Genomic DNA, 25,853 nt, shown 5'->3' on the forward strand with positions numbered 1-25,853 from the left:
CGTTCGAGCTAATGTTAAATGCGCACATACAAAGAAAATCTCTAGTCATGAGAGCACGCTGAAGCCACTGGACCAACCTTACAATATATTACCTAAAGGGACCTTATAGCAAGATGCATAGATAGAAGATAAACTTTATTTAAAAATCTTCTTTTTGATCATTTTTCTTCTGCCTCGTAATTAGCTACTACTTATATACATTAATTGTGACTCAATTAACCTTTGGCAGAGCTATTACATGTCTGTTTACACATTTTATTATTTATATTTTTTCTTTGGATTTTATTCTATTTAACTTTAGTTATAGTTGCGTGTTATTTTGAGATGTTTTTGTTAATTATTTATACACTTCTTGTATTTTACCCTCTGTAGGTTATTCTTTTATTGTCCCATATAAGGGTTGCCTGGAAGAAATCGCTTGTTAGCGATAAGGCCGCCTATTGCCTAATAACTTATGTAACCTACTTACTTTTTGTTTGTTTAATTATGTATATAAAGGTAACAAAGTATAAATAAATAAAGACAAATTGGAAAGAACCTAAGCGCAGAAGTAGAAGATAGAAGATCTACAAATGTTAGCAGGAAGCGAATAGAGAAAGAAACCTATGGACTAGATAGATAGATAGATATTTGTATAAAGCTGGAGGAGTCCTTTACTCGTGAAGAGTTCCCGATTAACGGTACTGATGAAGTATTGAGGAATAAGAAAAATTCTATGTATCTCTCAAATCTATTTTTGTAATGATTAAACGGGCTTTTATTAATATTGTTAAATGGACTTCAAGCAGTGTTGGCCTAGTGGCTTTAGCATGCGACTCTCATCGGTCGTAGGTTCGATCCCCGGCTGTGCACCAATGGACTTTCTTTCCATGTGCGCATTTAACATTCGCTTGAACGGTGAAGGAAAACATCTTGAGAAGGCTTGTCTTAGACCCAAAAAGTCAACTGAGTGCATCACAGAAGGCTGATTACCAGCTTGCCTATTAGATTAACAATTGATCATGAAACATATACATAAATCTGAGGCCCAGACCTAACATGGTTGTAACTCCACTGATTTATTTTTTTAAACGGACTTCAATGAGATGTCACAACTACGATCGTCATTTGTCATCACATCACTAAAGCTTATATATTTTTTTGTTCTCGTGTTATGACACAGTAGCATAAATATCTGTTATTAAATGTCAATTTGCACTTTTCTACTCTGTGTACAAAATATTATGTAAGAGTGTGTAATACGACGCGCACTTGTTAATGGAATGTTACAGTACAAACATAGAAATATTATATATCCATTATATAATGTGGCCATACACTCGGAAGGGATTCCAATCATATTCCCAAGCAGGCGCTTGATTGGAATCCGCAAGGGAAGCAGTTCAGTACAATTGCAGATGAGGCAAATAGAGCCTAGGAGGTGAAATACGAGGCTCAAGACCGAATATGATGGAGACCATCTCTACCCCATCTAGGTCATTAAGTCACGTAAAGAAACATCTTTCTCCTCTGCTCAAAAATATGCTATATTCTATGACTTAAGTCATGTTTCTTCGTTTAGTAATTGAATTTTTTTTAATGGTTTCATCACGTCAAGACAGTTGCGCTATTCCACCCGTATCACTTGACGTCCATCGTTCTGCAAGTGAGAGTTTTGAAAGGCAGTTTTGCCGCACCAATGTGCAAACAGCTGCCGAGACAGAACTGAATGCATTGGAGACGCGATTTGGCGACTCAGTCTGGCGACGCAGGGACCCCTAACGTGGCCAGCCACGTTACCATGGCTACGTGACAGAATCTTTAATCACAATACTAACTGTAACTTGTAATAAAAAACGCAACAATATTTATTAAGATATGACGAATCACTTGAACTGATTTTACCGTGCCATTGGTATGTTAAGAATTATTGAATAATGATAATTGACCTATTACGTCTTAGAGGCGCCTAGTAAGCGTCTCACATTTGTATAATAAGAAAATCTTTTATAGTTTAATGTATATGGTGAATCCTGTCGCTTAAGTAAAATATAGTGTAAAGTCTATTACAACGACACTGAACCGACCGTGGATTTTATGGCGTTATAGATAGTTGTCGTTAAATAGAAAGAAGAACATATAGATAATCTATGACTCCTACTTATTAGTCCCTTTTTTATGAAGGAGTCAAAAATGCACAACTGCAGGCCCGCGAGCGCATGCAGTCGCTATCGCGGGGACTGTGGGGATGGTTAACTCTTATCCCTCTGCTAATCAGAGGGGAGAAACCCGACCCACTAAAAATTTCCTCCCTCCATATCGCCTGCTATGTGACATTTATTCTGAATGAATCAGCAGTTTATGCCAGCTGATCTTTTCAGATCATCTTCCTAGCGGTCAAAGGGTCTCCCCTTCCGCCTCTTGTCTGGTGGTCCTATCCATTGCACCATGTATCTACTCACACTCTTCTTTAATCTGCTGCATAGTTGTTTACAATACCATGTTTTTTTTTTAGTATAGCAGTAGTTATGTTCTACGTACATCGTCTTCTCATATAATTATAAAAAATATACAAAATATTTTAAAACTACTACTAGGGAAACTAGAGTAAAATTTTTAATTTGTAATTTTGACTTTCAAAGGTTCCAAAATTGGCCTAATTGGAATGAATGATTTGACTTTGAAGGGACAAGTTAAAAGTACCCTTACAAGCATGCGTGTCATGAAAGCGTATAAGAGAGGTATGGACCAAAACAAGTGGAGATCCATGGTCCCTGCCTGTCTATGGAAAAAGGCGTAAAGATATTATTTTCTAGAAGTCTACTTACAAAAACGTCAAACCAACTGACACTGCTACTCCACTCTCACTCACTCACTCCAAAAAAAGAATGAAAACTATATTAATTAATATTATCAAATCAACTCAAAATCTTGACCGAGTTTTCGTAAGCCACCTGACTCAGTCAAGAACTATTCGTTAACTCTGTACGTATACACTATTTGACAGCTGCAACCTATTGATTTTTCTATACAAAATTAATTCATTAGAGGTTCCTGTTCCACAGACTACAATTTGAAGTCTCTTAATACATAATAAATGTAAACAAACCTGCAATAGTGTTGAGGAACATGAGGTATTCGAAATTTGAAATTTCGCGCCGTTGCCACTTCTGCGTCATGTTTGAGTTTCGCATGAGCTGCCGTGGCGACATCATGGAAGCGCGTCTGTGAACAAAACTATTATTAGACACATTTAATAACATTCCACATCTCGAAATAACCAACACAACCACAGCATATATATATATATATATATATATATATATACTAGACTGATTCAAAATACTTTTTTTTTTACTAAATATATCTTAAAAGCTTCTTTGTTAGACAAAAAAAACCTCCTAATAAATGAGCTTGATAGCCCTTTCCCATTTAAAATGCATTGAAAAAACACAAAACTTTATTTTCATTATAAATCGTCGAATATTTTTTTCAAATTTCTCTTTTTGGTATCTTGTAGGAAATTAAATTGTCTACTTAATTAATATGTCACGAAGAAATGCAATGTAACAGTTGTAGAGAGTGCCTTCGTCTATACGTAACTCCGACAAAGGACATCGTTACGCTTATAAAACTAAGAAAGCCTAAATAAACAAAGTTTAAAGTTAATTAGTTTAGGTATGTTAAGCCCGTTGGGACCACGAGGTCTCTGGTCGTTCTTCTCAAGAAGTATACCATAGTTAATGCTCAATCGTTGCAATGGACTTGCTTTGAGTTATGAAATTGCCGCCATTTTGAATTTAGTTAGGTCTATACAGTTAAAAGCGGATGATAAATTAAAATTTGCGTCCCTTCACAGTTGAAGAATATAAAATAGCTCCACCAATATTCTCATCTCCACCAATATCCAATACATTACATTATGTCATCTTTAGTATTATTTTAAATCTTTCAATAGACAATAATACAAAAAGAATGCGTTTCGCGCGTTTTTATTATTTGTTTTTTTAAATCCGCGCGCGGGTTATTGACAGCCAGTTTTATTTTCATACAGTGTTCATATTCGATCTCTTTGGTGATTAAAATACTAACATTCGTCATTCAAAAGATTAAAAAATCCTTATATATGAAACGAGCATGTAAATATTTCTCAAATAGTCTCCATAAACGCAGTTAAAACCAGATATATTTAATATGACTGAGATTTTACACAGCTATAAGTGAATACGGGTCGTTGACCTTTTAAACAATTAAATTCGTTTCCTTATGACATTTAAGGCATTTTCATGTTACGAAATCAGCGGAAGGCCTTGCACAAAATTCGGAAATAACCAAATAATCGATTTTTATTGTGTCCAGTTTAGGATTTAGCGATATTGAGATTTGGTCTACGGAGGCTAGCGTCGGCGTATGTGCTCTTCCGTGCTCCCACGCTTTTTAATTTTACTTGGTGTAAATATCAACGGGATAATTTGCTATCGTCGTAACGAGCCAGCCTTTTTGCTCTTTTAGTTGTAAATTTCTTGATTTTATGTGTATTTTATTCGCATATGCATGCAAACGGGCAGGTGGCTCACCTGGTGAATACATTTTGTAAATGTCATACGTGTCCCGATGAACGGTGTTGACTTAGGTCGCAGGTTCGATCCCCTGTGCACCAATGGACGTTGTGTGCGTTTAACATTCGCTCTAACGGTAATGAAAAACATCGCGAGCGAACCAGTTTGCCTTAAACCCAAAAAGTATTTCAAAAAAAGCCTGTAGCGCCAGCGATTTATTATTCATTTATTTAAGACAATTTCTTCCTGTCACTTGTCAATGTCAATTCGCGCGCTTTTATTTTATCTCTTATTAAATCACAAAACACGTAACTGAGAGTAAAACTCAAAGACGGCTGGACCAATTCAAGTATTTTATATTTCCTTGAACTCTGAGGAAGGTTTTTATGGAGAGAAAAATTGCACGGAAATCGGCAATTTTTTATTTTGTAATTTTATAAATATATGACAACAATTTTTTTCATTCATTCATTTCAAAGAGACTTCCACAAACATTTCGAGATCATAATTAGCCAAATTAAGAGTGTTAACCTAGTGGCTTCAGCGTGCGACTCTCATCCCTGAGGTCGATCCCCGGCTGTGCACCAATGGATTTTCTTTCTATGTGCGCATCTAACATTCGCTCGAACGGTGACGGAAAACATCGTGAGGAAACCGACTTGTCTTAGACCCAAAAAGTCAACGGCGTGCGTCAGACACAGAAGGCTGAGCACCTTGCCTTTTAGATTACCAATGATCATGAAACACATACAGAAATCTGAGCTCCAGACCTAAAAAGGTAGCGCCATTGTTTTTTTTTTAATATCCCAATCCGTCCATTCTCGAGTTTTAGCGAGAAAAACGAAAAACATTTTTATATTTAGCTTCGTATAATAGCTTTTTGATAGCTTTTGACTTTTTTACATTTTTCGCTGTAAACACAACAATACACAACGCGGCGGGCGTGTTTTGGCTAAAACCGATATCCAGATTAGCATTCTGATAAATGAGCTGTCTCTGGGTTTAAAATCGATTTTCGTTTAGTTTTTATAATTCAATTGTTTTGTTTAATATCTTAATTATCATTTCGTGTATGTTATGTTTGCCTATAAGTGTTTGATTTATACAAAATTGTATTTTATTGTTCACACTCGACAGACGTTGTCCTGGTATAACTATTAATGTTGATTTCGAATTTATGTAATAACTAAAAATGCTTTGTGATATACAACATTCTTTGTTTGTTTTTCTGGCGCGTATATTAATAGTTTTGTTGGTTTCCGACACGGAAACAGGCGACATATAACTCCATCTCCATGTGAAAAAAATGGATTTTCAAGATTAATGCCACAATTAGCGACTGTAATTATTTTATATGTCAATATAATAACTACGATCGAAGCATTTGTTTGCAAACGATATTCATTTTTCTTACGTCCTCTTTGACTTCCAGCACGCAAACTGTCAATGTTATGTCAAACGCCATAAGGTTACATGCAAAAAGTTTGAATTAGACAAGCGCTATGCACTGAAAAAAAATTGTTTTCATTTTTCACCGAATTTTTTTTTTCATAAGAACCTTCTCCTGATAATAACAAACACAACAACAACAAAAATTACGAAATCGACCCAGCCGTTCACGCGTCACCAAGGGATTCTTTATTATATATTTATATGTATATATATATATATATATTTATATATAAATATAAAAGATAGATGTATCAGTATGCCAAGCATTGGCAAGCTTTTATAAATAAACCATAATCTTTTTAATTTACGATAATAAACAATAACTGTCAGTTGTCAATATCAATTCTTTTGAATCGCACGTTTGCCCTTATCTATGTCGCGATTAGTTTATTTTCCTTCTTAATTTCCTTAATAACAACCTTTAAACAATCGTTATACCCACAATCACTTAATATAAATACATTTCCTTACAAACATTCACGGTTGAATCGATTTAAAAAAAGTAATTCTTTAAACATTTATATGGAATTATGTGCGGTGTTTGTAATATTGTTGTTCTGTGCATTATCCGAACACGACTTACAATTGTTTATTTACGCCAAATTTAAACACAAAGTTTTATTTAGATCAGCATTGTATGTAACGAAACATTTATTTTTCATTACTTTGTTTATAGAGTTAATTAGTCACACTGTTAATTTTTACTACGATTATTTTTCAAAGTTTTTTTTTTTAATTTTGCGTCTGTGACGTAAACTAACTGCTGTGGTCCCTGGCACAACCAGCGCTGTGGAACGCGTCTGCTGCACAGTATGATGCTGAGCCGGGGACAGTTACAACCACAACACACACATTACACACTTAAAATGTACCTTTTTCATTAAAAACGTTCTTTCTTTTTTTATTATTATTATTTTGTGTTTCTTGTTCGTTGTTATTTATATATATATATCTTAATATATATAAATCTCCTCTCACGATGTTTGTCCGCGATGGACTCCTAAACTACTTAACCGATTTTAAATTAAATTGGCACACCGTGAGCAGTCTGGTCCAACTTAAGAGATAGGATAGCTTAGATCTTTAACTATAGTCGCAATTTTATTTTATTGCAAATTATTTGTCTATAATTAATTGACAGTCACAATTATCTGTTAACTCCAAAAGATTGTAACAGATGTCGATACTTTTCGAGTGGATTGAGTAAGTAATCAATAGATGGCACTGCTATGGTAAACCGACAAACGTGTCATATAAGCTACAATACAATATCATGATTACCACGTGTTATTGAGGCTAAAGTATAAATAAAATGTATTTTGTAGTAAAGGAAATTCAATTATTTCTACTTTTTTAATTTTTGGTGTTAGCATAGCCAACCACGTGTTACTTAGACCGAAGTGTAAATCAAATTCAAATTATAGTGACGATAATACAGTGAAATTATTGTTTTGTGTCACGGTATTAAGGCTAACTAAAACCACATTAAGGAGAAACGAAGTTCGCGGAGTAATACAATAAGTAATAAATGTTATGTCTATATATGTATATTTTTTATGGGACAGTATGCAAACGACCTGCTCGTCGACTTAAAATAAAATATTTTCCGCCGCTCATGGACAACAACATTTGGTATGTTTGAAGTCTAGGTCGTAGCGCCAGACTTCAAGATAGAACGTTGGTTATATACGGTACTCCGTTCTCTACCCGTCCTGAAGATACTATTATTTTGGAATACGCTTTCGAGTACATAATAGTCAAGAACGATGTGTTTGTGGTTCCATTTTTATTTATAGAACAGGGAGCAAATGACCAGAAGGATGCATGTTAAGAATTGATCACACGCAAATGCAATACTCGAAACAAACGCAAGCTGCAATTTCCCCGTGCTAGACTATCTAAAGTTAGTAATTCTTTTTTGGGAAAAGGGATTCTCTTTAATAAAATACCAGAGGCTCTTTTATCCCTGCCTTTTAATAAATTTAATAATTATAGAAAAGCTGTGTAAAGCTTACTATAAAGTTAACGATTATCTAGTTGATAAAAGGGCCTGGGACTAGTGCTGGACAGGCTACTTCTAATTAATTTGAGATATTTGTTTTAAAATAAGTGCTGTTTGATGATTTACGCCGGCTTTTTCTCTCGGCCTACATCCTCTGTCTTCTTTGCCGATCAGTAGGGATGTCTACCTATTCAAAGTTAATGACGTGGAATGAGTGATACTTGTATCTTATATTCCATAATAACCATATTTTTTTTAACGTGATAAACTCCCATAGACACATCGCCTGAGGGCGACTGTGCCGGCTATTGGTACGCTCTTTTCTTGAAGTAGTTCATTGTCAGGCGATACGAATCTCAGCTAATATTTCCAGCTATATTGAAATCTGACATACAGTATGTATCACTCACTTTCACACCACCACACAAAACAGCCGAATTAGATATGACGTTTAATATTTTTTATTGAATTTTTCCTTTAATAAATGTTTGAACCGTATTGAATATTATGTATTCCATCTTCGGCTATGCGTTTAGTATAATTGTTATATATAATTAATTGTCGTTTGTTACGGGTTTAATTTCAGTTTTCTTTTTGTCTATTAATGTAATTATGTGTTCTGTTTCATATATATTTTGTTGGAGTGAAACTTCTTTTTCGGTTACGCGTCACATATTCCGTTACGTGCCATCTTTCTTATTGTCCCTACCATTGTTGATAATTTTGTTACAATTATTAATGAAATTCTGTAATAATCTTAGGAGTTATAAGGTAAAATGAAATAATTGTATTATTTGTATTCATGTCTATGATGATGAAATCCTTTTGTTAAACTATATCTAATTTAACTTTATTTAACCAATTTCTGTAAAGTTGCATATGGTAGATCAAATTTTGAAAAATAAGGTCTTGAAGAAGTTTCACTTCTTACGTGTGTACACTAGTACACGCACACATTTTATTAAAATGTAGTCTGTTTTGGCTTTGTGTATTGTCTTATGTCTATGTGTTTATAATATGTATATGTTATCTATAAGATTACAAAGGCATAAATAAATGTTTTTGAAATTTGATTTCGTAAATTCATTGTATGCATCGACTATTGTTTTATATTAATCGTACCAAATCATCAGTGTTTTTATAATGTATATGTGAACGATATAAGAATCAAGCGCAGTTACTAAATGCCAACTTTAGATTTATAGTATTGCGCACGCGCAATCCATACAAAACACTGCAGTCTACACGTTCATATGGGACTCTTTACATTTAGCCATATCTACCGCGCATTGCATCTCTGCTAAATAAGTCTATTAGAAGTGTTTATAATTAAAGTTGAGTGTCACAATCGCTGGGCTCACAAGTGTCACCTTTTAAGAATCAGTACGCCAATTTCTTGAAGGACCCTAAATCGAAATTGTTCGAAAATACTCACTGATGGGGCAGCTGGATCCACATAGTAGTGGTGATCCAGCTGCCCCATCAGTGCCCCCGGCAAAATCTGCCTTAAGAAACGCTCAGTTATGGAACGACGGACGTTGAGGTGATACGGCTGGTTTTAGGGGATAATAAATCTTATTTATTCCTTCATTCACTTAGCGTCCCATCTTTTCATACATCGTGGTCAGTGGTACTGTATTCTTTGTCAATAATACAAAGATGGTGTTAATAAAAACATTTAAGACATAACAAATTCCTATTTTCACCATCATTGTCTCTGGCTGACAACGATTGTTAGTCAACATCTATTGATCGGCCAACACTTCGCCTTATTCATGAAAAAATCTCTGTCTTCTTCTCTACCATCAACACATCTTAAACACAATTTGACAGCAAGACACAGAGTACTTTAGTTAATTATTAGATACATCGGAGCCATTACTGTGAGCTGTCAATGTCATTATGCCAGTGCTCATAAATTGACAACGTGAAAGTCTTATCAGTTAAATACTTGGGTTTCAGTTCAAAGATACTTTATTTATCAAAGAATTACGTTTTTTACGTAAATTTTAATTTAAGGATAGTTGTGTACATTGTGTTATCAAATTATTATAATAAGCTATATAAAATAAAAATATTACTTATTATTTGTTAGTTTGTTTGCTCTGAAACTTGTAAAATGGAACTAGACTCGATACAGTAAAGAAAAATATGAACATTGTGATTTTTATTAATATATCTAGAAATTAACTACTATTTGATAGTCAATAAGGCCTATGAACTTACTTTGTATGTTTGGAAATATTTTTTTTATATAATACCAAGTATTACTCTAAATTTTCTCTTTGAATAGTTAGAGGTCGTATCTCAGGGAAGACCCCGTCCGGAGTCGATTCTACAGTTCATCATATACATAATAAATTACACAAGACAGATTTCTCGTCCATTATGACGATACCATGCTCAGGGGCGATGGGGACTTGAAGAAACTGAACTAGTTAGACACAGAAGGCAAAATATCACGTGACTAACAACGATGGTTATATCAAGTGAACGACGTATAGTCCTCAACTATACACTGTTATAAAGAGGGCTGGACAGGAGCCGTTGGTAAATTGTCCGCTCCTGATGTATCCTTGATGACCACGACTCTGAGACATGAGCTACCGACTGAAGAGAGATGGAAGACGACACAGCATTTATTACTTATTACGTTGAGATGTGTAAGCGTTTTTTTTTTTAAATTTTATTAATAGCGTTTAGATATATTGAATACCGTGTAAACGCACTATACGATGTGACATTGAACCGATAATGTTCTGTTTGCGGAAACAGCCAACAACACAACTGAGACAAAGCAATATTACTTTATCATTAGTAAATATTAGATAATGTTGTTGATAAATTTGTTAAAATTTCGTATTTAGAAAAACTTTGCCTAGTTCGTGCGACTCTTGTGGGGTCGAAGGTATGGAATCCCTCACCGTGTACCAATCTATGTGCGCAAGTAACACTCGTTCGTTATGTGAAGATTTCCTATGTGAGGTTTGGTACGTCTCACATAACAGGACAGAAGACTGATCACCTACTTGTCACACGGACACTTGGGACACGGAATAAGGAAAACTGTTACTGTGCCTTCCGTATATAATAGAAGTTGGGGCTGTTGGGTTTTAGTGTGTAGGGGTCCGTTGCATCTCACAGAACGACTCCACCCTCAGATCACTTTTAAAAGTTGCCAGGGCGAAATTTCCCTACAATAAAAAAAGGATCGTAATGTATAAAAAAACTATCAGACTTCCCAAACCTGACATAAATAAATTCTTTGAATACATTTAATGACGAAAATGTATATAGAAAATGATTTTGAAATTTACGCGAAACATTTTATCGCAAGCCAAGTAATTCATTTCAGCAAAAATAAATGATATAATTATTTTGATAAAATTGTTATTACTGGCCGGCGCGCTTCCGTGCTCCAGCTCTCCATTGCGAACCGCAGTCCACCCCGAGACACTGACACAGCAATTCGTGCTGGGATAGGGCCTGAAGTGCTACCGCCATATACACTCACATTGCCAAAAGGTTTCACAAGTGCGTTGCCGGCTTTTAAAGAATTGGTTAATTTCTTGAAGGACCCTAATACTTCAGTGGGTAGTTGGTACCGAATAGTGGTGGTGCACGGCAAGAACTGCGCAGGCACAGTTGTGGAACGACTACTAGTTACTTGTCTATGTCAATAGCTATTCAATTACGCAACTCTGTCGTAGGAAACGGAGCGTCATAATGTAATTCGGGTTGATTATTGGAATCATAAAATGTCGCTTTAATTGAATCAACCGAAGAATGTTTGATTAATAGATGATTTCCGCTGATTATTTGCATTTTTCTTAACGTACCCATAATTCCTGGTATGGGGATACATTAGCTGTATGTTATACGTTCCAGTAGTCCAACTTTACGTCGTTAGCAGGTTTTAAATTAGTATGATGAACAGGTGCCTGTCTCCCGAGTTTGTTTTTCGAGTTTTAATCTAAAATCTCTTTGGTCCTTCTCCCAACCCTACTTATTAATCTTAGTTGTACATATTGTTTCTCAGTAAGTGAATTATGTATGCAATTCTTATGAGAAATATAGTTATTCATTCGTAACACCTAAAAGTACGAAGTCCTTCAAATAATGCTGCAGAGGAGGGAAGGAATCGGAGGTGGCTGAGAGAGACACAATCTATGTGTGCTGCGAAAGCGTGCTGTTCGGGGAATATGTTTGAGAAATTAAATCAAAACTATTTATAACAAATGGTGACTTTCACCAGTAAAATACTCGATACAGAACAAATCTAAGCGTATGATCCACCAGGCTCCAGAAGATAAACTACTTATATGGAAATTGAATTTGTTTTTACAACAATCTCCCAAACCAATTTAGTGAAATATCAACGAATAAATTCAAAGCTCCCGATAAACGCAAATTAATCAATGAAGTTTTTTGTAAATTTGACGATTATTTAAATGATTCTAATCCTTGGAATTGATTTGCTCCAGTCCAAACAATTTGTATGACTCAAAACTTGGCGATTAAAAAGAGTCAGTTCTTGTCCGTAAGCCTTGACTTGCGAACTGGTAGAAAATGTGAATTTAGAATCAATTTAACATGTTTTCTGTTGACGTGTCCTTGGTTACCTACATGAATAAAGTTATTTTGAGATTGAGACAATGGAGACAATGGTTTGGTCTCAGCACCAAGTTATTGTTCATAAGCGCGGCAACAAAATTAAAGTAGATGATCGACCTTCGAAAGGAGATTATAAGAAGAGTCGAGACACCCATCATGCGTATTCTAGTTTATTATTCCACTTAATTAGACTTCAAACAGCACGTCACGGTATCTGTGCTCAACAGTCAAAATGCCGCTGATGAACTCCTAAACCCGCTGACCTGATTGGGCTATCTGCTTTACAAGACCTCATATCGTTTTAACAGCTTAAATTCAGCTTTTAACATATCGTGAGTTAAGTTCCATAGCGGGTCTTATATGGATATGTTCAGTTATGAGATGGGTAACAACTGTCTTGGATTTTTTAAAACATGAGCTTATAACTGAGATAACATTGGAGGTAGTGGGGTCCTGATGCTGGATGAACAAAAAACTTGACTTAACTTGAATATTATCGGAAACGAGAATGTTATATTACAATTTATGAGTGTGAGAAAAACTACAGGGCTCATTTTGGCTTCAAATGTAGATTGCTAATATTGGGTTTACGCTTCTTAATGTTAGGTTACATAACTCGTGAATTTATTATTTTTTACAAACATTGTGAGTGGTTTTCAAATAATAATTACACAGTAGTTATACAAAACTGTTAAAAAAAGCTATGAGCAGTGTTGGCCTAGTGGCTTCAGCATGCGCCTCTCATCCCTGAGGTCGTAGGTTCGGTCCCCGGCTGTGCACCAATGAATTTTCTTTCTATGTGCGCATTTAACATTAGCTCGAACGGTGAAGGGAAACCGGTTAGTCTTAGAACCAAAAAGTCGACGGCGTGCGTCAGGCACAGAAGGCTGATCACCTACTTGCCAATTCGATTAATTAATGATCATGAAACATGAACAAATCTGAGGCCCAGACCTAAAAAGGTTGTAGCGTCATGGATTTATTTATTTTTTTACACAAAACTATACACTGTCATTAGAAAAGCGCTGGACAGAAATCGGTGGAAACAGACAGTTCGTTCCTGCTATCTTGCTGACAGGGCCGAATTTAGGGGGGGGCAACCAGGGCTACAACCCCCGGGATATATATGGCACAATAGACTTAAAAAAAAATCTGGCTCGGCTTGCTGATTTCGACGCTTGGACATGAGCTGCTGACTGAAGAGCGAGAGATACTGCTAAAACCTTCTTCCAGACAACCCAAACATACAGTACAGCATTGCACTACTCTATTTAATATATCAAAGACATCAGTTTGACAGATAATAATCTCTATATTTATATATATAAATAAATCCCTATTTCCCTTGGTCACGGCATCACGCGTGAACCGCTGGACCGATTTGTCTAATTATTTTTTGTTGTGTTTGTTATTGTCAGGAGTAGGTTCTTGAAATGAAAAAAAATAGAAAATTTAAGAATACTTTTGTTACGATAGCATTTTTTTTCTTCATTTCATATAAAATCTTTTCATTATGGTGTTTGACATAAAAATTAATATCGTTTAAAACAAATACTTCGATAGGAGTTATTATATTGATAAAATACATGTCAAATAATTACAGTCGCTAATTGTTTGTGGTATTAATCTTTATGTAATATTTTTAACATGGCCAGTTATATGTCGCCTGTTCACGTATCGGAATACCAACAAAACTATTTATATACGCGCCAGAAAAACAAACAAATAATGTTGTATATCATAAAGCATTTTAAGGTAATTATACCAATTTGAAATCAATATTCATAGTTAAGACAGGACAGCGTCTGTCGGATCCGCTAGTAAATAATATATTTAGATGTTGCCATGTGAACGCTATTGCAGCGAAGTTGATATTAGCATTTTTTGAAACACGCAATATTCCTTTCGATTTTTCCAATAAATAAATTCATTACAATAATTCACCACGACCTTGAGCGACATAATAAGTTGGCCTGCTTTTAATTAGCTCACAAAATAGCAGGTCAATTATGACCTGTAGTCGACCTCGGAGGATTTATTATGGCTAGGAACATTGTTTCTTAATACAATTGCATTTTCATCATTCGTGACGTTTGATAACGCGAAGCGACTGTTTAGATTTCTTTGAACAATGCCGTTAAATTTTATTTAAAAATATTATAAATGTTTTATTTATAGAACAGGAGTCAGAACGCTCATCTGATCTCCTACTGTCTGACACAAGTCGATTTTTTTAGTATCATTACGATATCGTCCTTCACCATACGAAGGTGTGCGAAGGGTTAGCTGTCGCTAAAGAAACAAATACTATACATAATTACAATAACAATCTTGCGTTGAACGACATTATGGAGACAGATCTTTGCTTCTTGTGTTTCCGCATTTAATGCCTGCAAGGGCTAAATCATTATTGCATTCTTGATATCAAGGGGAGAAGTTAGCAAGTTTATTCGTCCACATTTTATAGACATTTATAAAATCGAAGTGAACAATGTCCACTGAAGTATTTCCGAACCAATTCGACTTAAGATCCTTCAAGAAAAGCCGGCAACCCACTTGCAAGCTCACTGGCATTGAGAGTGTCCATGGGCGGCGGTATCACTTAACATCAGGTGAGCATCCTGATCGTTTGCTCCCTGGTCTAAAAAAAAATTTTCTACTCTAAGATGCGGCTTCTGAACGGGAGGAGATCTTCTCTAACATTTTATTTTGTGACATCGTCACCCAGTTTTACATCGTTATCTTTTTAGATAATCTATCTTACGGCTACACGCCCTGCCCATCTCCACTTAAGCTGTAGGGCATGTTGATATTATAGGAGAGTTAAAAAGAATCGTGATTTAGCGTTTCCCATAAAACAAAAAAATAGGATTTCGACTGATATGTCTCGTTTCTGAAGCCATTCTATTCCATTCAGCCATAGCCTTAGTGCGAAGTTTGAATGTGCTTTAAGATGCTCCATAATACGTTTATTACGCTTAAAGTTCTGAAGAAAGAAAACAAGAATTATTGTCATTCGTAACAAAACAAAACTTAGAGACGCTCTAACGCTTAAACAGAAATGGGCACGGCATTCTAACAGGTCAGGCTCACAGGAGCGCTGGATAAAAAATGGTCACTTAAATCAACGGAATGGACTGGACCTACTGGAAAGAGATGTAAAAGAAAATATATGACGTTTTCATGTCATTTTCATACGTGTATATACTTTCTAAAACATATCCTAGCTTTTTTTGCCTTTCGTGTTGTTAATTATATATATGATCGCTATTTGAGTTGTCGTGTTCTAAATATACGTTAACTGCGTACGTTGCTGGTTTACGTCTGACGTGTAAACGCCAACTGTTTGCCAAAACACATTTGTAAATAAATAAATCAGTGGATACAAGCTTTCCAGGTCAACCAAAAATTTCTGGATATGTTTTGTAACCATTTGTCAATCTTATATGCAGATAATCGGCTTCCTGTGCCCGACACACGTCGTCGCATTTTAAGGTGTAAGGAAAGCCGGTTTCTCCAGGCCTTTGTTCATTTACCGTTTAAATATTATTAATATAAGTGTAAACAAATATTTCGAAAATCGTCTTGATGTACTATTTTTGAAAAATATTTATTATTCTATTAAATGATTATTTCCTTGAAACAATACAATTAATTTTAATTTTATAACGTTCTAATATATTATGATAGTGTGATATTTTGTATTGACTATAATGATCATTATGTAAAATTCCTAATAATTATTATTAACAAACACGAATCAAGAGTTATTTACTTTATTTATTAACACTTCGTTACACTACAATATAAAAAAAGTTGAACTTAATTAAATCAAAAGGAGGGCAACTGGCGGCCTTATCGCTTACGAGCGATATCTTTCAGGCAACCACTGTGAGTAAAGAAAAAAATAAACAAAAATTTATTAAATTGCATAAGATCAAGAGGCAAGTAGTGCAACTGTGTGTAACATGTATCTTTATACATGTTACACACAGTTACACATAAGACACTACAAAGAATAACAACAATGAGAGGAGACGGTCTTGTGAATGGTTTTAATTTATTCTCAAATGAAGCCGTGTTGTCGTTCGCAAATCAAACAGATCGACATTACTGTGAGAACAAAACAAAGTATACATTCTGACGCGCGGAACTTGATATTGTTCGTATGAATATATTGTGACAATAGTTAAACACAGTTCCTTATCTGATGCAAGTAAATTAACAGGTATTACTTCATCCAGCGCCTCTACACTTTTCCACATCATCTTTCGTATATTTACAATGTTGCAATTCAAAAAACGGTATGATAAAAACAATTGCCAAATTTTCCTTTCTTTTCTAGATCTAACAGTATACGTACTTACGGCTCGCTTACATCCTCCAGTGTATAGACTATCTCGCTCTTATAACTTAATTATTAACATTTTATTATTTAGTTTTATTTATTTACCCTTCGGTGCAGTAATACAGTCATACGGTACAATTAGGTGAGTAAAAAATTACACAAGGTAAGTACAAAAAGTGCATATATAATATTAACAAACAAAACATATGTTAACAATGAAACAATAATAAAAATGTGTGCGTGTACTAGTATACACACGTAAGAAGTGAATCTTCTTTATGACGTTATTTTTCGAAAAATGATCTACTATATGCAACTTTACAGAAATTGGTTAAATAAAGTTAAATTAGATAAAGTTTAACGAAAAGCTTTTAGTATCATAGACATGAATACAAATAATACAATTATTTCATTTTACCTTATTACTAGTAAGATTATTACAGATTTTTATTAATTGTAATATATTGATTACTATCATTGTTAAACGACAAGCTATGCCTATTCCACTGGAGAAAGTACTCTTCGATTCAACCGTGGTAGGGACAAGAAAAAATGACGCGTAACCGAAAAATGTGACGGTAAATTTATGGATGGATTTAGGGTCCTTGTAAAGTTTTTAAAAATCAAACTGGACATACGTTTTCTTCAACAAAAGATCAGTCATATATGTATGTGTGTATATAAGAAATTACATACATATACATACAAATAATTGTGTAGTATTTACAATATTCTTAATCTGCATAGTATAATAATAATCAAAATATACAATTATATATAATTCAAAATTAATAAAAATAAAAAATAAAAAGTGAATGAGGTGTGAGTGGTACCCTGCGGCAGTGTATCTTTAACGCTGGCAGCATTTCCTCGCTGTATTGCGATACCGTTGAGCGAGGAAAGCACCAGCTCTGGAGTTACCAGTACTCTCAGGCGCCAACGTATATCTTTAATTAGCTGTGCAACCTCACGGCCCAAGAGTCTCTACTCCAAAGGGAACAAGTCTGACAGACTCTTATATTTGAGCCGTTTATTATTTTGGGTCTGCTCTGCGGTCTTTGTACTTATTTTTTTATTAAAGAAATTGGGGAACGTATCAGTGTCTTGGTGTCACCAATTCTGGTTGATAATACGTGTATGCGTTCCACAGTAATTGTATTTATTAATAACCAAACAGTTATTTATTATTATAATTAATTAATTTAAGATGAGCATGATGCAGCTGCTTACAAACATTTGCGGACAGAGAGCATTTCGCCAGTTCTCTTTCGTTCTACGCTCTTGATTTGTAAACTGGTTTGAGGTGTCCATTTTAAGTTAGACCGTGTCTTTTAAATCTATCAGAAATTTAACGTTATGAAAAGAATTATGGTATCAGAGGTCTCGATAGGAACCGTTCGATTAATCATAGTTTTCAAGAGAATAATTTTATTCATGAATATAGTTACTTCCGACTTCCTGATTCTCGTTGTATATGTTGTCACGATTATAATATTGATATATTTGCAAATCTATATTTATGTTGGAGTCAGATCGCAAAAAGTATAATTTCCTAAAATTATCAATGTTAAATGATCTCAGGGACTCAGCGGGTTCGCTAGAGCGTTGTCGACCTTTAGCTTCGCTCTGTCTGCCCCATGATCGATCGATAAATGAAATAGTAATCCCGAGCTTGTGTGGCACGTCGTGGACGTCCGTTTTGGAAGCCCCGAGGCTGAAGCCTCTGCTATTACCGAACGAAACGCGTGTAAAATAGGATAAACCAAACCCAACCAACCTGTTGGACTAGGGATGCTGTTGAACAATCATTATCAAAAGAATATAAATAACCTTTAATAATCATCGTCTACGTAGCTTAACGCGTAAATCGTAAATATTTCTTTCATTTTTCATCGCCAGGTGCTAGTGTATTTTGTTTTATAATTCACCAGCACAGATTAGGTACAAATTATAATTAATGACAGATAAAGCAATGTATATCAGCGCAAGAATAAACTTAATATTGAAAATAGTTTTGACAATGACAGTTTACGCAAATAAAAACATCTTAAATAATTACAATCTTCACTGCTGTCTTTGTTTTATGATTTATTCACCACAGACTAGGTACAAATTATATATTAATGACAGATAAAGCAATGCATGTCGACGCAGGAATAAACCTAATGTTGAAAATAGTTTTGACAGTGACAATATACGCAAATAAAAAAATATATATTAATTCTTATACGGTGATTCGACATCTTTCTATTAATAGATTATGAAAGTGATTGTTAGTGACCTTTTGATTGTAATGTAGGAAGCAAATACGTTTAATAATTTACTAAATGTGTGAGATTATTTATGTATATAAGGAAACGAAAAATGTTTGTACCGTAAAATATTTACAAAAAACAATCAATGGGCCTCAGATGTCTGTATATGTTTTATGATTATTTTTTAATCGAATAGGCAAGTAGGTGATCAGCCTTCTGTGCCTGACGCACGCCGTCGACTTTTTGGGTCTAAGGCAAGCAGGTTTCCTCACGATGTTATCCTTCATCGTTCGAGGTAATGTTAATTTTTATTGCTTTTTTTAAAATATTTACAAGCTCCTGTCGCTGTCAGAAATATACCCTACATACATCCTCGCTGTGTTCCCAAGCAGATCTTTGATTTTATACCGACACCTACGGAAGCGAACACGGTACGCTGCCCTGGAGAAGATTGTTAAACAAAAGACGGTCGAATTGTCACACAAAACATTAAGATATAACGTTACTACATGACGTCATATCAGATAATATTAATTGCAGCTCACTACAAGTAAAATTGCACTTCTACGTTCCTGCTTACCAGATCCGCAATCGTGCTTTGTTTCACGTTCCTCACATCAACACAAAATATGCAAAAACACATTTGTATCGCGCAGCTCGGACATACAACGACCACTATTTAAGCTTTGACTTGTTTAAGCCATCGCGGAATATTAAAAGGAGTATCAGGAATATACATAGCGCTAAATCACCTGCATCATGAGCACACCCCACATACACACCCTCACGTACTCTCACTTTCACACCATCACACACAAGACCGAATTTGGTATTACGTTTAATCCATTTTGTATTACGTATTCCATCTTTGGCTATATATTTAGTATATTTGTTTTTAGTTATATATAATTTATGTTAGCTGTAATATAAAATATAAAATATGTTATATACGTCAACGCATTGTAGACTAAAAATGGTCGTCAGGAATGGCACAAAACGTGTAATGATATTTAATGTGAATTCCTATCTAAACAATTAAACTGTGTAAATAGTATAATAGTATTTGCTTGAATTCCCCACCCAATAACGGGATAGATTATAACTTAATGAACAAATCATTAAAATCATTATTAATAAAGACTAATGTTATCATTGTTATCATTAACGACTTTTGACTTGACTTAATGTTCTATAACCCCTAGGTGGGGCAGAGGGCGTCCACAGTGAGTCTCCATCGCGTTCGGTTTCTCACTGTTTCGGTTTCTTGAATCGTTGGTTTTTCAGGCAAGCAGGAGATTAACCCACTGTGCCCTAGTCTGATAGTGGGGCTGCCACTTTAGAGCATCCAGACATGCTCGGTTTTATACGGGTTACCTCCCTAGTGAGTGGATTCTGTTTTAAGGCGCAGAATATTCGCCTTTTGCCCTGCATCCTCAGCTCATCTGCAGCTCTAGGTAGTGGGCACGCGTGAGCGTGGCTGCAGTAGGTCCCAGGGTGGACGACTAGGACGTGGATGACTCGGACTGGTCGGGGTTCTGCTTATACTAGTGTTCCACTACGTAACACAGCAGAAGGTTTTTTTTGGCTTTTTCTAGGCAATGCTGACCTCACTCCATCAGCGATTCCCACCAACACCAACCCCAACTTCCCACCCCAAACCCCAATCATTAACGACGCCATACATATATAAAATTAAAGTAAAACTAATCATTTATATCGAGTAATTTGGTTATTAAATTGATTTTGATCTTTATTAAAAATAAAATTTCCTAAACACATAAAATTGTTTACAAATACACCGTGTTATTGTAACACTTTTCGCCAATAGATGGCGTTGATGACAATATTTCTATAAAATTTAAATTATAATATTAATTAGTTCCAGTTGACACGACTTACGCAAATTTCGCGTTTATATAATCTGAAAAAAATAATTCGTGGCACTACAACTTTTTTAGGTCTGGGCCTCAGATTTATGTATCCATTTTATGATCATTTGTCAATCTAATAGGCAAGTAGGTGATCAGCCTTCTGTGCCTGATGCACGCTGTCGACTTTTGATGTGAAACATCTATAGCCGCACGTAAAACAGATTTACACACTACTGCATATAGACTGTATATATATACCATAGTATATATGTATATCGTATATATTGTTACAATAATAATAATTATTGTAACAATTAACAAACAAATTTATTGTGAAACATTCATTATTGATACTTATAATTTACGATTTAAGTAATATATTGAAATAACTAGCTAAAATTCTTGAATTTACTAATATATTGAAACCAATTAAAATTTACTAATGTTATGTCCAATACTTTTGTAACATACTTCAGTTACCATCGACCAATTGTCACAGTAATACCGTCCTCAGAGGCAACATCGAATATAACTATTACCGAAGTCACTGATTAAACGAATTAAGTAGTCACGATTTGAAATAAATTCGTAAATTTTTGTATTTAATGAAAATAAATGTTTATTCAATAAATAGTCATCGATATCTGGGAAAAAAATCGTAATATTTTATTTTATCATTATGACATATTTAGTTCCTATCACAATATGTTCTTTTCCGCATATTACTTTTACAAAATAATGTCGATGTTTCACATCTGCCAGGCGTCCCGTGACGGCTCACATTTTTTTGGTTCTAAGGCCAGCCTCACGATGTTTTCATGGACCTACTACCATTGGTGCACAGCCTGGGATCAAATCTACGACCTCTGAGATGAGTCGCACGCTGAAGCCATTCTTATCCTCTCTTTAATTTAATATGTACAACTCGCTACAAATCAAAGATAATATAGACGCTTGCGTTTTACACGATGTTTGCGCGGGCGCACCGGGCTAACAATACGATGATCTTTATTACATTATAATCCATTCTCGTGTCTTTCATCAACAATGTCTACTATACTAGCAGTCGCATCCAGTTATTTGTTTTTTTTTTAATTCAAACTCTTGACAATACACTAATAACCCAAAAGAACAGATAGTAAATCCCAACAGTGACTTTTACATGACAACATTGACATAGTTGACATTGACAAAACACTTCAATAGTACATGTGCAATACCTTATAAATTAGTAAAAACAATAATTATAAATAATTCTTGATAATTCTTAAATCATATTAATTTTTTTTAAATCGACTCCAAAATACACGAAATAGATGTTTTTTTTTCAATAATAAAAATAAAATAAGTTAAAAAAACTGATCCAAAATAAAATATATTTTTTATTTATAAAAGCTCGCCATCGCTGGTATTAAAGGATTATTTAATAAATCATAATAATACTTTTTTTCAAATCCACTCAAAAATACACGAAATACATGTTTTTTTTTATATGGTTATAAAAATAAACTAAAGAAACTAATCCAATACAAAATGTTTTTTATTTATTTTCTATTGATGACAGCTCACCAACGATCGACACACTGATACATCGGTAAAAGAACTACAATATAATAGTAGTAGTAGTAATAGCTTATAATGTGACGAAGACTTATAGGGAAAACATGACATACACGTAGAGATAATACAAATATAAAACAAAAAAAAACCTAAACGAAAATCGACTTTAAAGGGAAGCAACTATCGTTATCCATATCGATGCTCGATCTGGGTAATAACTAAGAAAAACACTTTTTGGACGGATTAAAGCTATGTATTATTATTAAAAACTTATAATTATTTACATAATTCTAAATTTAAAATCTTTTCCGACGCTTCGCGTGCTTTTCAGCGTGGGTGGTCACGGTTTTTCTTAATGTGTAAAAGCTATTTTAACAAAAGACAATACTGGGTAAAAACTGTCAACTTTAATGTCCGGTACGGTAAACACTTCTAAATTAAGGAACGTATTTAGAACGTAGTACAAACCACTGCGGTTTTATAATGTAACTAATTGTTTATTTTGTAAAATAAAGAACAAAAAAATGATAAAGCTTCCGACATTTATACGCAATAATGGTACAATGGCGAATTTTTGATTTTAAAAATTATAAATATCAGTAATCAAATTGCATTTGAGTTAATTTTTCAATAAAGTGAACTTAATATTTATTTTAAGTTTTCAGTTATCTGTAAAACGACATTCATTAACTGTTAGACGTTACAAAGTTCACTGGGCACACACCTTCGTTGCAACGTTTTTAATTTTACTACATTTATACAGACACGACTGCTAGAATCCACTTAATCATATGTAAGATAATCGCAGTCCCATTACACTAGAGAGATGTATACATATATATATATATATATATATATATGTTTTAATCTCTATGGATATACTATAATAATCCATGTACAAAGCAAACTCGTGCCTAGCCGATTATCTTAGAGCAAACCCCAAGCATCTTTGTGCCAAATTAGCCTTTACAAAATTATTATGCCATATGTAAAATATATAAAACAGTGGGGCTACAACCTTTTTAGGTTGTTAGGTTTAGGGCCTCAGATTTCTGTATTAGTTTCATGATGTTTTTTTAACGAATAGGCAAGTAGGTGATCAGCCTTCTGTGCCTGACGCACACCATCGACTTTTTGGGTCTACGGCAAGCAAGTTTCCTCACAATGTTTTTCTTCACCGTTCGAGCGAATGTTAAATGCGCACATAGGACGTCCATTGGTGCACAGCCGGGGATCGAGCCTACGAACTTTAGAGAATCGTAAGCTGAAGCCACGCGTCCATCACTGCTTATTTAACGTACATAAGGTTAACTGTTAAAAACTGAATTGTTCAATTATAAAACTTAAACGACTTTTAGGAAGAAATTACTAGGTTAACGAAACATAAGTAAGTTAATTTTCAAAACATAATGACTAACGGAAATTAAAATTCAAAATAATAATAAAAATTCTGTCCTAGAGCGCCTTTGACTCGTATATATGAAACCTGTATTTATCCATATCTTATCTATATATAAAAATGAATCCTTATTGCCCTTGGTCACAGCATCACGCGTGAACGGCTGGACCGATTTTGTTAATACTTTATTAGGTGTGTTTGTTATTGTCAGGAGAAGGTTCTTATGAAAGAAAAAAATAAGAAAATTGCGCGTCAAATTGGAAAATTTAGGAATACTTAACCACTATATTAAGTTATCCTGACTTTTTTGATGTAACCTTATGGCGTTTGAGATGACATTGACAGAATGCGTGCTGCAAATATCGTCACAGAGGATGTAAGAAAAATGAATATCGTTTAAAATGCTTTGTTACTATATTGATAAAATACATATAAAATAATTAATTAATGATTTCTAACAAAACATGAATTTCTTAGTGCTCATCACCGTTAATTCAGAGCTAATATTAAGTTAAATTTAATATCGAGTGTTGGTAAGTTTCAATTTTTTTTAAAGTTAACCATACACATTCGAAATCAATATTCATAGTTAAGACAGGACAACGTCTGACGGGTCCGCTAGTTTACATATAATATATAAAAAGATGTAAGATACAGCCTCCTATTTTATTTCTCTCTGTGAGCATCCAATTTTTTCCAGCCACTCTTTTAATTTGCCCTCATCCCTCATTTGGTGTGACCTTGTTCAAAAGGAAAAAGTCCTTTTGGGCCTAAGTCCATCTACCATCTATATAGCGAGCTGCGTATTTAATAGGAACTCATGAGCCATGGCAATGGGTAGGGAATATAGGTAGGGCGGCCAATTGCCCGAAGGACCAAAAGTCCTAGAATGGAGGCCGGAAATCAGTTGGCGATACGATGGACGACCTAAAATGGACTGATGATCTGGTGACGGTGTTGGCTGCAGTAGTACTGGAGATTTAGGGGAGAAGTATCTCTTCAGTGGAAGTCAACAGGCTGATACAAACGAACGGGTAGGAAATACTTGGGACGCCTTTTATCATCTTTAGTCTCTTATTACTGTTGTGAAAACACCTTGTATCAGAATTGTCATAATATTATATTGGTTTCGGCTCCAAATAAAATGCTATAAAATTATTTCGCACTGAAGGACACCTCGTGTTTGTTTTGCTTTTATCTTACTCTCGCGTATCGATAAAGAAAGAGACAAATTTGGGTCGACTGGTTTACTTTAGTCCGGAACTAAGGCTCTCGAAACTTCTTAAATAACAAGTTCACCATCGCAAATCGCTATTTAAAATGGCGAAAATTACTCAACACCGAAGACATCAGGCACAGCATGGCATGCCTAATACTCTTAAAGTCGACATCGTATCAGGCAAAGGCTGATCCAGCTGACCTGAGAAAAACAAATGATCACGAAACAGACAGAAAAAACACTTTGCCTTCAGGCAATCCACGAGTCTGCCCGTATGCCGTAAACAACGCGGTATGAAACATTAATGTTCAGATTTTATTTGAACAGCGACCAACTGCTGACACTGCGCACGTGGTTGTTCCAAATTTTAACAGCTGAAGGTCACAAGAAAAATATTATTTATGTGTGAATAGGTGTTATTTAAGATGTTGTTTTATAAATCAGATGTAAATATTACACTGTCTTATTTCTCGCTTCCTCTCTAAGTGGCAGAGCTCCTAATTATCGTGGTTAGTCTGTTAATTTTAAGATAATCACACTTTGAACCTCTGGTCCTACCCGTAGGGCTCCGTCTGTTACGTTAGATCTCTTGGTG

The 25,853-nt window shown here is 34.7% G+C and overlaps 2 protein-coding genes across 13 annotated transcripts in view; one reads left to right on the forward strand and one right to left on the reverse strand.

Moving 5' to 3' along the window:
- The window catches only part of LOC123717656 (neurobeachin), a 468,381-nt gene that overhangs the window by 23,265 nt on the left and 419,263 nt on the right, over positions 1 to 25,853 (reverse strand). For all 12 annotated transcript variants that reach the window (XM_045673757.1, XM_045673752.1, XM_045673751.1 and 9 more), the window contains one exon: positions 3,089 to 3,204. In XM_045673757.1, coding sequence (XP_045529713.1) covers positions 3,089 to 3,204 — 116 coding nt within the window. The remainder of the gene's footprint in view (positions 1 to 3,088; positions 3,205 to 25,853) is intronic.
- The window catches only part of LOC123717658 (facilitated trehalose transporter Tret1-2 homolog), a 48,222-nt gene that overhangs the window by 4,891 nt on the left and 17,478 nt on the right, over positions 1 to 25,853 (forward strand). The window lies entirely within an intron of this gene.

Source organism: Pieris brassicae, chromosome 13, assembly GCF_905147105.1.
Source record: "Pieris brassicae chromosome 13, ilPieBrab1.1, whole genome shotgun sequence".
Taxonomy (NCBI): domain Eukaryota; kingdom Metazoa; phylum Arthropoda; class Insecta; order Lepidoptera; family Pieridae; genus Pieris; species Pieris brassicae.